The 15,487-nt window shown below is 48.1% G+C and overlaps 2 protein-coding genes across 4 annotated transcripts in view; both read left to right on the top strand.

Annotated features, from left to right (window-relative positions):
• Positions 1 to 12,324, top strand: part of LOC115195482 (phospholipid-transporting ATPase IB) — a 102,329-nt gene extending 90,005 nt beyond the window's left edge. For all 3 annotated transcript variants that reach the window (XM_029755365.1, XM_029755366.1, XM_029755367.1), the window contains 4 exons: positions 1,787 to 1,875; positions 3,912 to 4,016; positions 8,095 to 8,189; positions 10,159 to 12,324. In XM_029755365.1, the coding sequence (XP_029611225.1) occupies positions 1,787 to 1,875; positions 3,912 to 4,016; positions 8,095 to 8,189; positions 10,159 to 10,253 (384 nt within the window). In that variant the 3' untranslated portion in view covers positions 10,254 to 12,324. The remainder of the gene's footprint in view (positions 1 to 1,786; positions 1,876 to 3,911; positions 4,017 to 8,094; positions 8,190 to 10,158) is intronic.
• Positions 10,713 to 12,545, top strand: LOC115195268 (formin-2-like). Its single transcript, XM_029755040.1, has 3 exons — positions 10,713 to 10,736; positions 10,947 to 12,016; positions 12,050 to 12,545. The coding sequence occupies exons 1-3, from the start codon at positions 10,713 to 10,715 to the stop codon at positions 12,180 to 12,182; spliced, it is 1,227 nt and encodes a 408-aa protein (XP_029610900.1). The 3' UTR covers positions 12,183 to 12,545.
• Positions 12,546 to 15,487: the final 2,942 nt, after the last annotated feature.

Raw genomic sequence — 15,487 nt, 5'->3', positions numbered from 1 at the left:
CAGTACAACGTGGACTACAGCACAGTGTCCAGTTGTATTCATGTAGTATAGTAGAGAGATGGGCTTCGTTGCCAGGACATATTCAGCTAACTCTTACTGGTATTCAGCATATGGTGGCAGAAATGGATACCTTGTAGAAAGACAAAGAGAGAGGGGAGAGCGGGGGGGGGGGGGGGCTAAAGGTGGACAACAGGCAGAGATGAATAAAGAAACAGACGCTTCAAGAGAAAGAAAAATACATACAGATGGAGAGAATCTGAGTGGAGAGATAGAAAGGAAGATGCAGCTGATTGAGAGAGAGGTAGAGAGACAGAAGTTGAGTGGATGATTAACCCCTAGAGTCAGGGTTAAAGGTCAGAGGTCAACGCGACTGACTGCAGCTGGATGACAGAGGGAGGAGACCCCTGTTGTTACTCAATGAAGAGTATCTGTCTAACTTGTTGCTGGAATGTTGTGTTACGTTGTATGTGTGTTGTGTTATGTTGATTGTGTGTGTGTGTGTGTGTGTGTCATGTTGATGTGGTGTGTCATGTTGATGTGGTGTGTCATGTTGATGTGGTGTGTCATGTTGATGTGGTGTGTTATGTTGACATTGTGTGTGTTATGTTGACATTGTGTGTGTGTGTTATGTTGATGTTGTGTGTGTTGACGTGTGTGTGTGTGTTGTGTTGACGTGTGTGTGTGTTGTGTTGACGTGTGTGTGTGTTGTGTTGACGTTGTGTGTGTGTTGTGTTGACGTTGTGTGTGTGTGTGTGGTGACGTTGCGTGTGTGTGTGTGTGTGTGTGTGTGTGTGTGTGTGTGTGTGTGTGTGTGTGTGTGTGTGTGTGTGTGTGTGTGTGTGTGTTGACTGTGTGTGTGTGTGTGTGTGTGTGTGTGTGTTGACTGTGTGTGTGTGTGTGTGTGTTGACTGTGTGTGTGTGTGTTGACTGTGTGTGTGTGTTGACTGTTTGTGTGTGTGTGTTGACGGTGTGTGTGTGTGTGTTATGTCGACATTGTGTGTTATTTTGATGGTGTGTGTGTGTAATGTTGACGTTGTGTGTGATGTTGACGTTGTGTGTGTGTGTGTATGTGTGTAATGTTGACGTGTGTGTGATGTTGACGTGGTGTGTGTGTGTGTGATGTTGACGTGGTGTGTGTGATGTTGACGTGGTGTGTGTGATGTTGACGTTGTGTGTGTGTGTGTGTGTGATGTTGACGTTGTGTGTGTTGACTGTGTGTGTGTGTTGACTGTGTGTGTGTGTTATGTCGACATTGTGTGTTATTTTGATGGTGTGTGTGTGTAATGTTGACGTTGTGTGTGTGTGATGTTGACGTTGTGTGTGTGTGTGTGTGTATGTGTGTAATGTTGACGTGTGTGTGTGTGTGTGTGATGTTGACGTGGTGTGTGTGTGTGTGTGTGTGTGTGATGTTGACGTGGTGTGTGTGTGTGATGTTGACGTTGTGTGTGTTGACTGTGTGTGTGTTGACGGTGTGTGTGTGTTATGTCGACATTGTGTGTTATTTTGATGGTGTGTGTGTGTGTAATGTTGACGTTGTGTGTGTGATGTTGACGTGGTGTGTGTGATGTTGACGTTGTGTGTGTGTGTGTGTGTGTGATGTTGACGTTGTGTGTGTGTGTGTGTGTGTGTGTGATGTTGACGTTGTGTGTGTGATGTTGACGTGGTGTGTGTGATGTTGACGTTGTGTGTGTGTGTGTGTGTGATGTTGACGTTGTGTGTGTGTGTGTGTGTGTGATGTTGACGTTGTGTGTGTGATGTTGACGTTGTGTGTGTGTGTGTGTTGCAGGCTAACAGGGTGATGCGCTGCTGGCATTTCTGGCTGGGGCTGGTCCTGGTGCCAGCAGCCTGTCTACTCAAAGACTTTGCCTGGAACGCGTGAGTAACACACTTACACTGCATATGTACAATCAAAATCAATACATACATGCGTATGAACAGGTAAAGTGCATTCGGGAAGTATTCAGTCCACTTGACTTTTTCCACATTTTGTTACATTACAGCCTTATTCTAAAATGGATTAAATAAATCTAATTCCTCATCAATCGACACACAATACCCCATAACGACAAAGTCAAAACACGGTTTTAGACATTTCTGCACATTTATTAAAAACAAAAAACAGAAATACCTTATTTACATAAGTATTCAGACCCTTTGCTATGAGACTTGAAATTGAGTTCAGGTGCATCCTGTTTCCATTGATCATCCTTGAGATGTTTCTACAACTTGATTGGAGTCCACCTGTGGTAAATTCAATTGATATGACATGATTTGGAAAGGCACACACCTGTCTATATAAGGTCTCACAGTTGACAGTGCATGTCAGAGCAAAAACCAAGCCATGAGGTCGAAGGAATTGTCTGTAGAGCTCCGAGACAGGATTGTATCGAGGCACAGATCTGGGGAAGGGTACCAAAATATTTCTGCAGCATTGAAGGTCCCCAAGAACACAGTGGCCTCCCTCATTCTTAAATGGAAGAAGTTTTGAACCACCAAGACTATTCCTAGAGCTGGCCACCCAGCCAAACTGAGCAATCAGGGGAGAAGGGCCTTGGTCAGGGAGGTGACCAAGAACCCTATGGTCACTCTGACAGAGCTCCAGAGTTCCTCTGTGGAGATGGGAGAACCTTCCAGAAGGACAACCATCTCTGCGGCATTCAACCAATCAGGCCTTTATGGTAGAGTGTCCAGACGGAAGCCACTCCTCAGTAAAAGGCACATGACAGCCCGCTTGGAGTTTGCCAAAAGGCACCTAAAGGACTCTCAGACCATGAGAAACAAGCTACACTGGTCTGATGAAACCAAGATTGAACTCTTTGGCCTGAATGCCAAGAGTCACGTCTGGAGGAAACCTGGCACCATCCCTACGGTGAAGCATGGTGGTGGCAGCATCATGCTGTGGGGATGTTTTTCAGTGGCAGGGACTGGGAGACCAGTCAGGATCGAGGGAAAGATGAACGGAGCAAAGCTCAAAGAGATCCTTGATGAAAACCTGCTCCAGAGAGCTCAGGACCTCAGACTGGGGCGAAGGTTCACCTTCTAACAGGAGAACGACCCTAAGCACACAGCCAAGAAAACGTGGTGGCTTTGGGACAAGTCTCTGAATGTCCCTGAGTGTCCCAGCCGGAGCCAGGACTTGAACCCAATCTAACATCTCTGGAGAGACCTGAAAATAGCTGTGCAGCGACGCTCCCCATCCAACCTGACAGAGCTTGAGAGGATCTGCAGAGAAGAATGGGAGAAACTCCCCAAATACAGGTGTGCCAAGCTTGTAGCGTCACACCCAAGAAGACTTGAGGCTGTAATCGCTGCCAAAGGTGCTTCAACAAAGTACTGAGTAAAGGATTTGAATACTTATGTAAATATGATATTTTTATACATTTGCAAACATAATGGGTTATTGTGTGTAGATTGATGAAAAAAATTGTTTTAATCAATTTTAGAATAAGGCTGTAACGTAACAAAATGTGGGAAAAGTCAAGGTGTCTGAATGCACCGTATTTACCACCCAAAGCAATACACAGACATTCTAAAACACACACATGCATATTATATAAACATAAAAAAAGTCACATTTCAATAAATACTCCTACATGTATGTGGAAAACACAGTCCCTCCAGGATTTTGCGATTTAGTGAACGCAGATTATTTTAGAAAAATCAACCATTCCCCTCAAGGACTAGCGAAACTGACCAATCGTCTAATTATTAGTCACTTAAAACTGTCTGATCATCACACTACAAAAAGAGGACTTGCAATTTTAACCAATCACCATCACTTTTACTGCATAAAATGGTTAAATCAGAATTGCTGCAGCAAAATCAAGCCTTTTTGCTCGCAGATATCACCAAAGAAACAGTGAAATCCTTGTGGGACTAATAAGCAGTATAACCCTGTGAATGTGTTGTAGGGGTCGTCGCACTGTGCAGAAGTCTCTTCTGGAAGAGGTCCAGGAGCTGGAGGCCAGGGCTGTTGACCCGGGGGCCGCTGTGCTCCGAGACGCCAGTGGACGCAGGTCACACACACACACTGCATCATGGGATCACAGTTGGGAGGACACAGACAGGAGCTCTACAGAATTTACTGTGACATAGTTAATATCATTTTCAGGCCGTATCAGAGATCATGATAATTCCTTGGACTGAGGGGAAACACCCTTCAAAGATTTTGTTACGAGTCTGTAAGATTAATGTGCGTGTTTATTATGATTTATGTCCTAGTGTTTATATGACTGTTTGTATGAGAGAAGAACAGTGCTGTAACCATGGCCCTCTAACCTCTTGGTAACCTCTTGGTAACCTTGGTAAACTCTTGGTAAACTCTTGGTAACCTCTTGGTAACCTCTTGGTAAACTCTTGGTAAACTCTTGGTAAACTCTTGGTAAACTCTTGGTAACCTGGTTGACCCATCCACAAGGCCAAAGCCAAAGCTGAGGTCCCCTAGTCCCACAGCTCAGGGCACAGACGCCCATACACACACACACACACACACACACACACACACACACACACACACACACACACACACACACACACACACACACACACACACACACACACACATACACATACATACAGGTAGCACCTTGGCTTGGTTTGACCTGTCTCACTGTGTGACCTCTGACCTGTGTGTGGAGTGATCCCTTTCTTCCCCTCGTCTCTCTCACTCACCCACCTCAGTACTCATGTCTCATGTTATGTTTTTCTTTTCTTTCTCCGTCTTTTTTTGTATCGCTCCATTTGATTCTCTCGAGTCAGGAAGTGGACAGGTTTCCACTGCTGTAAGGACTGGGTGTGTGGACTGGGTGTACTGTAGCTTCTGTGGTTGTGTTTTAGAGAGAGCCGTTTGTGTTAGTTTGTATTGTGTGTTTCTAGTCATATCTGTCATAAGAGAAGAGTAGAACAGCTCAGGGTGGAAACCGTTAGATGGGGTTTAGAACATTGGAGGTATTAGGTTGAGAAATGGAGTGGGAGAGTGAAGACTGAGGTTTGGCCATTTGAGGGGCTGTTATGTGGGATATTGGCTGGGAATGGGGCTCTTTGGTGGGCTTTGGGCAGGAACAATAGTCCTCAATCATCCAGTGAGACGGCTAGGCTAACAATCCAGTCCAGAGCAGAGAACTGGCTTGGACAGAGCTGGCGCGAGGAGGTGCTCAGGGAGGGGAGGGGAAGAGGGAGGCAGGGCATTGTTTTTGGACAGGGGACGCACACAGCCTTCCCTAGCCCTGAGGTGAGGGCCTTGTCCTGGGCTAAACCTGCTCCCAAACATGGGTAGGAACCAGGAGGGGCCCCAGCAACGACCATGGATAACACTGAGGAGGAGTTTCACAGAGGAACGGAGGAGAAACGCACACATTTGTATTTCCTAACGGGAGAGGGTTGGGATGAGGGTGGGGGTGGGAAAGGTAGAGGACCAAAGTTTCTCTGGGGAAGTATTTAGATGTGGTGCATCCTTGGACTGTTTGAAGTCTCAATGCCCTTCCAGACAGCGACAGTACAGGGGCCGACATGCAGCAGGATTCAGTCATAGCTTAAATATGTGCTATTTCTATGTTTATTTATTCATGTGTTCGTCTATCCATTCATTCTTCAATCATTCACCTTATTATTCATTTAGCAGACCTCATTTTCTTTGGCGAATGATACGGTTGCAAAACCTTATTTCAGGCTTTGCCAAACACGCCAGTTCGAGGTTCCCTGTGGTACCATAAGGAGCGGGTCCCAGCTGCTTGCTCAGAAGTGTGACCTTGGGGAGGCTGGCCCCGGTCCACACACTCTGTGGATCAAATCAGGGCCCGTGCCCAGTGCTAGGGAAACCCCTCTCATGTGATGATATATGGCCTTATTGGCTGCCTGATCTAGAGAAGTAACCTACCGTGTTCCACAGCGGAATTAGACAATCTGGGAGCATCCTGTAAAAGCATTCTATTAGGAGGAAACAATCTGTTCCATTTGGATACAGACTGTTATCAGAATGTTTAGCGTTGCCATTAGTGATGAGGAGGAGGAAGATGGGTAGGAGGAGGATTGAGAGGAAGGCTGGGGGATTGTGTGTGTGTGAGTTTGCATGTGAGTGAGAATGCATGCGTGTGTGTGTTAACGAGGGCAGGAATGGGGCTGGTTATTTTGGTCATTGAGGTAGAGGAGCGATGATGGTGTGTTGTCTGGAAAAATAGTGTCAGTCACAATGAGATTTGATTGGATTAACTGAATGTCAATCTGCTCTTCAGTACCAGCTAAGACATATGCCTAGACTGGGGGGGGGGGCAAAGTATGGCCCCCCTCATCCCCTTTTTCTCCCCAATTTCGTGGTATCCAATTAGTAGTTACAGTCTTGTCCCATTTCTGCATCTCCCGTACGGGCTCGGGAGAGGTGAAGGTCGAGAGCCGTGCGTCCTCCAAAACACAACCCAGCCAAGCCGCACTGCTTTTTGACACAATGCCCGCTTAACCCGTAAGCCAGCAGCACCAATGTGTCGGAGGAAACACCGTACACCTGGTGACCGTGTCAGCATGCATGCGCCCGGCCCGCCACAGGAGTTGCTAGAGCGCGATGGGACAAGGAAATCTCGACCTGCCAAACCCTCTCCTAACCCAGACAACGCTGGGCCAATTGTGCGCCGCCTCATGGGTCTCCCAGTCACGGCCAGCTGTGACACAGCCTGGGATCGAACCCGGGTCTGTAGTGACGCCTTAGATTGCTGCGCCACTCGGGAGGCCCATGCATATTGATTTTAACAAACAATTGGTCCCCCAAAAAATGCGTCCCTCTGTTGAATGTCAAAATCCTAATATGGCCCTCGAGCCAAAAAGTTTGCCCGCCCCTGGACTAGACTCTACCCTATCAGGTATGACTCTGGTAGTCACATCAAAAAGTATACTTAACTTGGGGTCAGGTCTAGGCAGGGGTGGATGCCAGACTGACTTCTTCAACCCTAATAGAACTAGATAATCTATTCTCACTTCTCTCTTTCCTTCAAGACCACAGATCTGAAGGTCTGAAAGGTCTTAGCAATATGGTGGAAACAGATTGTCTTTTCACCTATATGTGTCCATAAAGGAAAGGAGACGAGGAAATGATAGCCTGGTCCCAGATTTGTTTGTGCTCTTGCCAGTGCCAACTCCCTTGCTGTCATTGGCATGACAATTAGTGACAAAGAGTTGGCATGATAGCACAAACAGGCTGACATAGGAGCTACACTGGGTAGTCAAACAGGCTGACATAGGAGCTACACTGGGTAGTCAAACAGGCTGACATAGGAGCTACACTGGGTAATCAAACAGGCTGACATAGGAGCTACACTGGGGTAGTCAAACAGGCTGACATAGGAGCTACACTGGGTAGTCAAACAGGCTGACATAGGAGCTACACTGGGGTAATCAAACAGGCTGACATAGGAGCTACACTGGGTAGTCAAACAGGCTGACATAGGAGCTACACTGGGTAATCAAACAGGCTGACATAGGAGCTACACTGGGGTAATCAAACAGGCTGACATAGGAGCTACACTGGGGTAGTCAAACAGGCTGACATAGGAGCTACACTGGGGTAATCGAACAGGCTGACATAGGAGCTACACTGGGGTAATCGAACAGGCTGACATAGGAGCTACACTGGGGTAATCGAACAGGCTGACATAGGAGCTACACTGGGGTAATCAAACAGGCTGACATAGGAGCTACACTGGGGTAATCAGGAACACAGTAGTTTTTTTCCCTGCTACACTGGACAAGTAAATTTTGGCCTGCACGAGCAGAGCGCGTCCCACGTTATCGAGTGTTCTGGGATGTGAGCGTTATGTTGAACATGGAACCAGAGCGGACCTGAGCTGCTTATGACCAGGTTTCATTGAATGAATATGAGCATCTCACACTGTACGTCTAGTGTAACAAGTCAGTGACATTCAGGAAATGAAGGCTTCTGAAAGTATTAGGTCACAATTAGTCTCCTGAGTAGAACTTCCACCTATCCTGTTGGTCGTGTTAACCTGTCAGTAACAGAGAGTCTCCCGGGTGATTGGTGCTGTGACCTGTCACTGAGTGTTTGTGTGTTCTGTGATTGGTGGACTGACCTGTCTGTCTCCTCCCCTCCAGTCTGAACGAGCGTGCCCACCTGTTGACCCGGGTCTTTAGGAAAACACCCTCCAATGTGGGGTGCAAGAACTCTGTGCAGCAGAGCAACGTGTCCCGTGAGTATCCCTGTCCTTGTTGCTGTCCTGACCTCGGCTACTTGTATTCATTCCCTGTATACAGTTAATATACTTTTTGTAGGTAATATAATATACTGTCAAGGTAATATACTGTCTATGTAATATAATATACTTTCTAGGACATAATATACTTTCTAGGACATATAATATACTTTCTAGGACATATAATATACTGTCTAGGTAATATACATTGAGGGAAAAAAGTATTTGATCCCCTGCTGATTTTGTACGTTTGCCCACTGACAAAGAAATGATCAGTCTATAATTTTAATGGTAGGTTTATTTGAACAGTGAGAGACAGAATAACAACAAAAAATCCAGAAAAACGCATGTCAAAAATGTTTTAAATTGATTTGCATTTTAATGAGGGAAATAAGTATTTGACCCCCTCTCAATCAGAAAGATTTCTGGCTCCCAGGTGTCTTTTATACAGGTAACGAGCTGAGATTAGGAGCACACTCTTAAAGGGAGTGCTCCTAATCTCAGTTTGTTACCTGTATAAAAGACACCTGTCCACAGAAGCAATCAATCAATCAGATTCCAAACTCTCCACCATGGCCAAGATCAAAGATCTCTCCAAGGATGTCAGGGACAAGATTGTAGACCTACACAAGGCTGGAATGGGCTACAAGACCATCGCCAAGCAGCTTGGTGAGAAGGTGACAACAGTTGGTGCGATTATTCGCAAATGGAAGAAACACAAAAGAACTGTCAATCTCCCTCGGCCTGGGGCTCCATGCAAGGTCTCACCTCGTGGAGTTGCAATGATCATGAGAACGGTGAGGAATCAGCCCAGAACTACACTGGAGGATCTTGTCAATGATCTCAAGGCAGCTGGGACCATAGTCACCAAGAAAACAATTGGTAATACACTACGCTGTGAAGGACTGAAATCCTGCAGCGCCCGCAAGGTCCCCCTGCTCAAGAAAGCACATATACATGCCAGTCTGAAGTTTGCCAATGAACATCTGAATGATTCAGAGGACAACTGGGTGAAAGTGTTGTGGTCAGATGAGACCAAAATGGAGCTCTTTGGCATCAACTCAACTCGCCGTGTTTGGAGGAGGAGGAATGCAGCCAATGACCCCAAGAATACCATCTCCAATGTCAAACAAGGAGGTGGGAACATTATGCTTTGGGGGTGTTATTCTGCTCAGGGGACAGGACAACTTCACCGCATCAAAGGGACGATGGATGGGGCCATGTACCGTCAAATCTTGGGTGAGAACCTCCTTCCCTCAGCCAGGGCATTGAAAATGGGTCGTGGATGGGTATTCCAGCATGACAATGACCCAAAACACACGGCCAAGGCAACAAAGGAGTGGCTCAAGAAAAAGCGCATTAAGGTCCTGGAGTGGCCTAGCCAGTCTCCAGACCTTAATCCCATAGAAAATCTGTGGAGGGAGCTGAAGGTTCGAACTACAAGAAACGTCTGACCTCTTTGATTGCCAATAAGGGTTTTGCCACCAAGTACTAAGTCATGTTTTGCAGAGGGGTCTTATACATATTTCCCTCATTAAAATGCAAATCAATTTATAACATTTTTGCCATTCGTTTTTCTGGATTATTTTGTTATTATTTTGTTATTCTGTCTCTCACTGTTCCAATAAACCTACCATTAAAATTATAGACTGATCATTTCTTTGTCAGTGGGCAAACGTACAAAATCAGCAGGGGATCAAATACTTTTTTCCCTCACTGTAATATACTGTTTAAGAAATATAATATACTTTCTCGGTCATATAGTATACTTTCTAGTAAATATAATTTACTGTCTAGGTCATATAATATACTGTCTAGGTAGGTGACAATACATGTGCGTACTTTATCTCTCTCCATATCGCGCTCTCTCTCTCTCTCTCTCCATATCTCTCTCGCTTTCTCTCTCACGCTCTCTCACGCTCTCTCCTTCTCTCGCCATCTCTCTCTCTCATCTCCATCTCTCTAGATGGCTATGCCTTCTCCCAGGAGGAACATGGGGTGGTGTCTCAGTCCCAGGTGTGTCGATCCTACGACACCACCCGCCAACGGCCCAGTGTCTAGCCCCCCCCTCACCCCCACCGTCCCGCCCCCGGCCCACCTGGCTACGGGGCTCTTGGCAACGGTTGCCCAGGCAACAGCGGAGACAGACTGATGCTGAGGGCCCTGCTGTGGCCTTATTGGAACTTATACTGACTTTGACCTGGGACCTTGACCCCTGGAGGCCGTTGCTCGGCACGGAGGCCGTTGCTCGGCATGAAACACTGACTAAAGGGAAGGGACCAGACCCGTCTGTACTGTCCAAACTGGTCTCCGCTCTTGCTTACTCACATACACACACACACACACACACACACACACACACACACACACACACACACACCCATAGAGCAGACACACAGGCACGAGTAAGCACAACCACACACACAGACATAATAAATCAACCACAGAGACTGTAATGTGTATCTAATTATAGCACGGACTGGGTTTAGTTTACACATCAGTGTGTCTTTGTCCGTGTGTATGTCTGCACTTGTCTGTGCTACTGTATGTATCTGCCCTCGTGTGTGTGTGTGTGTGTGTGTGTGTGTGTGTGTGTGTGTGGCTACACTCCCTCTCATCTCTCTCTCCTGAGCCGGGGTTTAGCTCATCCGTCATTACCGTGACGATGGGAGACGGGGGAAGGAAGGAGGAGGAGGGGCACTTTGAAATAAATACTGAACATATACTGGCCCAGGAGGAATTCCTCTCTGATAGCTGAAGAGAAGAGAGCCCCACAGCCCCACAGCCAAAGATCACAGAGATGCCACTGAGGGGGAACCCCCACCCATACTGACCACTACTCTACAAGGACCCCCACCCATACTGACCACTACTCTACAAGGATCCCCACCCATACTAACCACTACTCTACAAGGACCCCCACCCATACTGACCACTACTCTACAAGGATCCCCACCCATACTGACCACTACTCTACAAGGACCCCCACCCATACGGACCACTACTCTACAAGGATCCCCACCCATACTGACCACTACTCTACAAGGATCCCCACCCATACTGACCACTACTCTACAAGGATCCCCACCCATACTGATCACTACTCTACAAGGACCCCCACCCATACTAACCACTACTCTACAAGCACCCCCACCCATACTGACCACTACTCTACAAGGATCCCCACCCATACTAACCACTACTCTACAAGCACCCCCACCCATACTAACCACTACTCTACAAGGATCCCCACCCATACTGACCACTACTCTACAAGGACCCCCACCCATACTGACCACTACTCTACAAGGACCCCCACCCATACTGACCACTACTCTACAAGGACCCCCACCCATACTGACCACTACTCTACAAGGACCCCCACCCATACTGACCACTACTCTACAAGGACCCCCACCCATACTAACCACTACTCTACAAGGACCCCCACCCATACTGACCACTACTCTACAAGGATCCCCACCCATACTAACCACTACTCTACAAGCACCCCCACCCATACTAACCACTACTCTACAAGGACCCCCACCCATACTGACCACTACTCTACAAGGACCCCCACCCATACTGACCACTACTCTACAAGGACCCCCACCCATACTGACCACTACTCTACAAGGATCCCCACCCATACTGACCACTACTCTACAAGGACCCCCACCCATACTAACCACTACTCTACAAGGATCCCCACCCATACTGACCACTACTCTACAAGGACCCCCACCCATACTGACCACTACTCTACAAGGACCCCCACCCATACTAACCACTACTCTACAAGGACCCCCACCCATACTGACCACTACTCTACAAGGACCCCCACCCATACTGACCACTACTCTACAAGGATCCCCACCTACCTTTCTGGCTCAGCGACCTCATCTCTCTCCCCCCTCTCATCTGCGGCACGTCTCCTCTACCTGCTCGGTTGAATCTGTTTTCTGTTGTATAGTGGCGCTCCTGTGATTCCTGCGAATCCTGGCTGTCGCCCCCAGGAGGTCAGGTCAGCAGCAGCCTCGTTTGTAGCGGTTTGTTGGGTTCTCAATTCATCTATGGACTTATTTTGTTGTTGAATAAATGGACTTGTGTCTCTGTCTTTCTCTTTTAATATCTGTGTTTCTGCTCCTTTATAGATAGATATAATATCTATCTATCTCATACTGGACTATAGGCTGGAGGCAAAAGGGATATTCCATGATGTGAACTAATAACAGGTGCTACATATACTTCACAAATGTTAGGGTTGTGGTCAGTTCCATTTCGACTTCATCAATAAGCACTTTATTGGAGTCCACATAGTTAATATTTCAATAAATATTTTGCAGAATGTAGTTGGTTTCAACCCTATGTGGTGTGTTGTGGTCTGTGTGAATGTGGTGTGGTGTGTTGTGGTCTGTGTGAATGTGGTGTGTTGTGGTCTGTGTGAATGTGTTGTGGTCTGTGTGAATGTGTTGTGGTCTGTGTGAATGTGGTGTGTTGTGGTCTGTGTGAATGTGTTGTGGTCTGTGTGAATGTGGTGTGTTTAAACTGTGTTAAGGACACTTCAGGGAAGGAATGCAAGTGTCAGGGAATTTTACTACATTTCAGATGTAATCATTAAATATAATCAATCAGTGATTTAAATGCTTCTTGACTTTTACTTACTAAATCTGAACTTTTGTTCTGCAGGATAGAGTAGGCAGTTTAGGTTTCTTGATCAATGAAAACATTGTGACATGAGGGTAGGGTAAATAAATTCCCAAGGGGATTGAAGGCTAAGAGCGTGTTGAAGGAGATGAACACTCAGAATAGTAAACCTACGGCCAGTTTCACAGAGAGAGATGGAATGTGAACGAATATACATTCTGAATGTAAGCTGTGAATGCTGTACAAGCCAGCCACGTCCTGTTAGATTCTGAATGTAAGCTGTGAATGCTGTACAAGCCAGCCACGTCCTGTTAGATTCTGAATGTTAGCTGTGAATGCTGTACAAGCCAGCCACGTCCTGTTAGATTCTGAATGTAAGCTGTGAATGCTGTACAAGCCAGCCACGTCCTGTTAGATTCTGAATGTTAGCTGTGAATGCTGTACAAGCCAGCCACGTCCTGTTAGATTCTGAATGTAAGCTGTGAATGCTGTACAAGCCAGCCACGTCCTGTTAGATTCTGAATGTAAGCTGTGAATGCTGTACAAGCCAGCCACGTCCTGTTAGATTCTGAATCTAAGCTGTGAATGCTGTACAAGCCAGCCACGTCCTGTTAGATTCTGAATGTAAGCTGTGAATGCTGTACAAGCCAGCCACGTCCTGTTAGATTCTGAATGTAAGCTGTGAATGCTGTACAAGCCAGCCACGTCCTGTTAGATTCTGAATGTTAGCTGTGAATGCTGTACAAGCCAGCCACGTCCTGTTAGATTCTGAATGTAAGCTGTGAATGCTGTACAAGCCAGCCACGTCCTGTTAGATTCTGAATGTAAGCTGTGAATGCTGTACAAGCCAGCCACGTCCTGTTAGATTCTGAATGTAAGCTGTGAATGCTGTACAAGCCAGCCACGTCCTGTTAGATTCTGAATGTAAGCTGTGAATGCTGTACAAGCCAGCCACGTCCTGTTAGATTCTGAATGTAAGCTGTGAATGCTGTACAAGCCAGCCACGTCCTGTTAGATTCTGAATGTAAGCTGTGAATGCTGTACAAGCCAGCCACGTCCTGTTAGATTCTGAATGTAAGCTGTGAATGCTGTACAAGCCAGCCACGTCCTGTTAGATTCTGAATGTAAGCTGTGAATGCTGTACAAGCCAGCCACGTCCTGTTAGCATCACCGTTAAACTCCTGTTCCTGATCAGTGTGAAGAAGCATGGGGATGCTACACCCACCTTCTTGGATGTCTCCCAGCCCGCAGCCTGGCTCCACCTCCAGCCTGGCTCCACCTCCAGCCCGCAGCCTGGCTCCACCTCCAGCCTGGCTCCACCTCCAGCCTGCAGCCTGGCTCCACCTCCAGCCTGGCTCCACCTCCAGCCTGCAGCCTGGCTCCACCTCCACCTCCAGCCTGGCTCCACCTCCAGCCTGGCTCCACCTCCAGCCTGCAGCCTGGCTCCACCTCCAGCCTGGCTCCACCTCCAGCCTGCAGCCTGGCTCCACCTCCACCTCCAGCCCGCAGCCTGGCTCCACCTCCAGCCTGGCTCCACCTCCAGCCTGGCTCCACCTCCAGCCTGGCTCCACCTCCAGCTCCAGCCTGCAGCCTGGCTCCACCTCCAGCCTGGCTCCACCTCCAGCCTGGCTCCACCTCCAGCCTGGCTCCACCTCCAGCCTGCAGCCTGGCTCCACCTCCAGCCTGCAGCCTGGCTCCACCTCCAGCCTAGCTCCACCTCCAGCCTGGCTCCACCTCCAGCCTCCAGCCTGGCTCCACCTCCAGCCTGGCTCCACCTCCAGCCTGGCTCCACCTCCAGCTCCAGCCTGCAGCCTGGCTCCACCTCCAGCCTGGCTCCACCTCCAGCTCCAGCCTGCAGCCTGGCTCCACCTCCAGCTCCAGCCTGCAGCCTGGCTCCACCTCCAGCCTGGCTCCACCTCCAGCTCCAGCCTGCAGCCTGGCTCCACCTCCAGCTCCAGCCTGCAGCCTGGCTCCACCTCCAGCCTGGCTCCACCTCCAGCTCCAGCCTGCAGCCTGGCTCCACCTCCAGCCTGGCTCCAGCTCCAGCCTGCAGCCTGCAGCCTGGCTCCACCTCCAGCCTGGCTCCACCTCCAGCTCCAGCCTGCAGCCTGGCTCCACCTCCAGCCTGGCTCCACCTCCAGCTCCAGCCTGCAACCTGGCTCCAGCTCCAGCCTGCAGCCTGGCTCCAGCTCCAATATGGAGAATCCATTTCTCCTCCTCAGCATGAGTAGTAGATCCATTTCACCTTCCTAAAACGACTCGCTCTCGGCCTTCTACTTTCTCTCTCCACTCAACTCCACTTCCCCCTCTAGTCCCCAAGTTTCCATAGAGATGTGCCAAGAATACACCTCTCCAGCACAGAGGAAATAGTTTGGGTTTAGGGACTGCAATTGTTGTGGTTTGTTAATATCACAGCGTTATGTGTCTGGTGATGAATGTGACCGGTATTTGTGTTGTCTACACTGGGTGGTACGGCTGTCTGTCTGTAATTAGTGTGTTTATAGGCATTAAGGTATGGTAACTAAGTATGATTTGTATGTTGTGTGTACGAACAGGAGAGTGTGAGAAAGACCAAGAGTGTGTGTGTAACAGTGTGAGTGCTATATCTAGTGTGTATGTTGGCTACTCCCTCCCCGAGACGACTG

This window comes from Salmo trutta, chromosome 6 (assembly GCF_901001165.1).
Source record: "Salmo trutta chromosome 6, fSalTru1.1, whole genome shotgun sequence".
In the NCBI taxonomy this organism is placed as follows: domain Eukaryota; kingdom Metazoa; phylum Chordata; class Actinopteri; order Salmoniformes; family Salmonidae; genus Salmo; species Salmo trutta.
The sequence above is the reverse complement of the archived record's forward strand: the minus strand, read 5'-3'. Positions and strand labels throughout refer to the sequence as shown.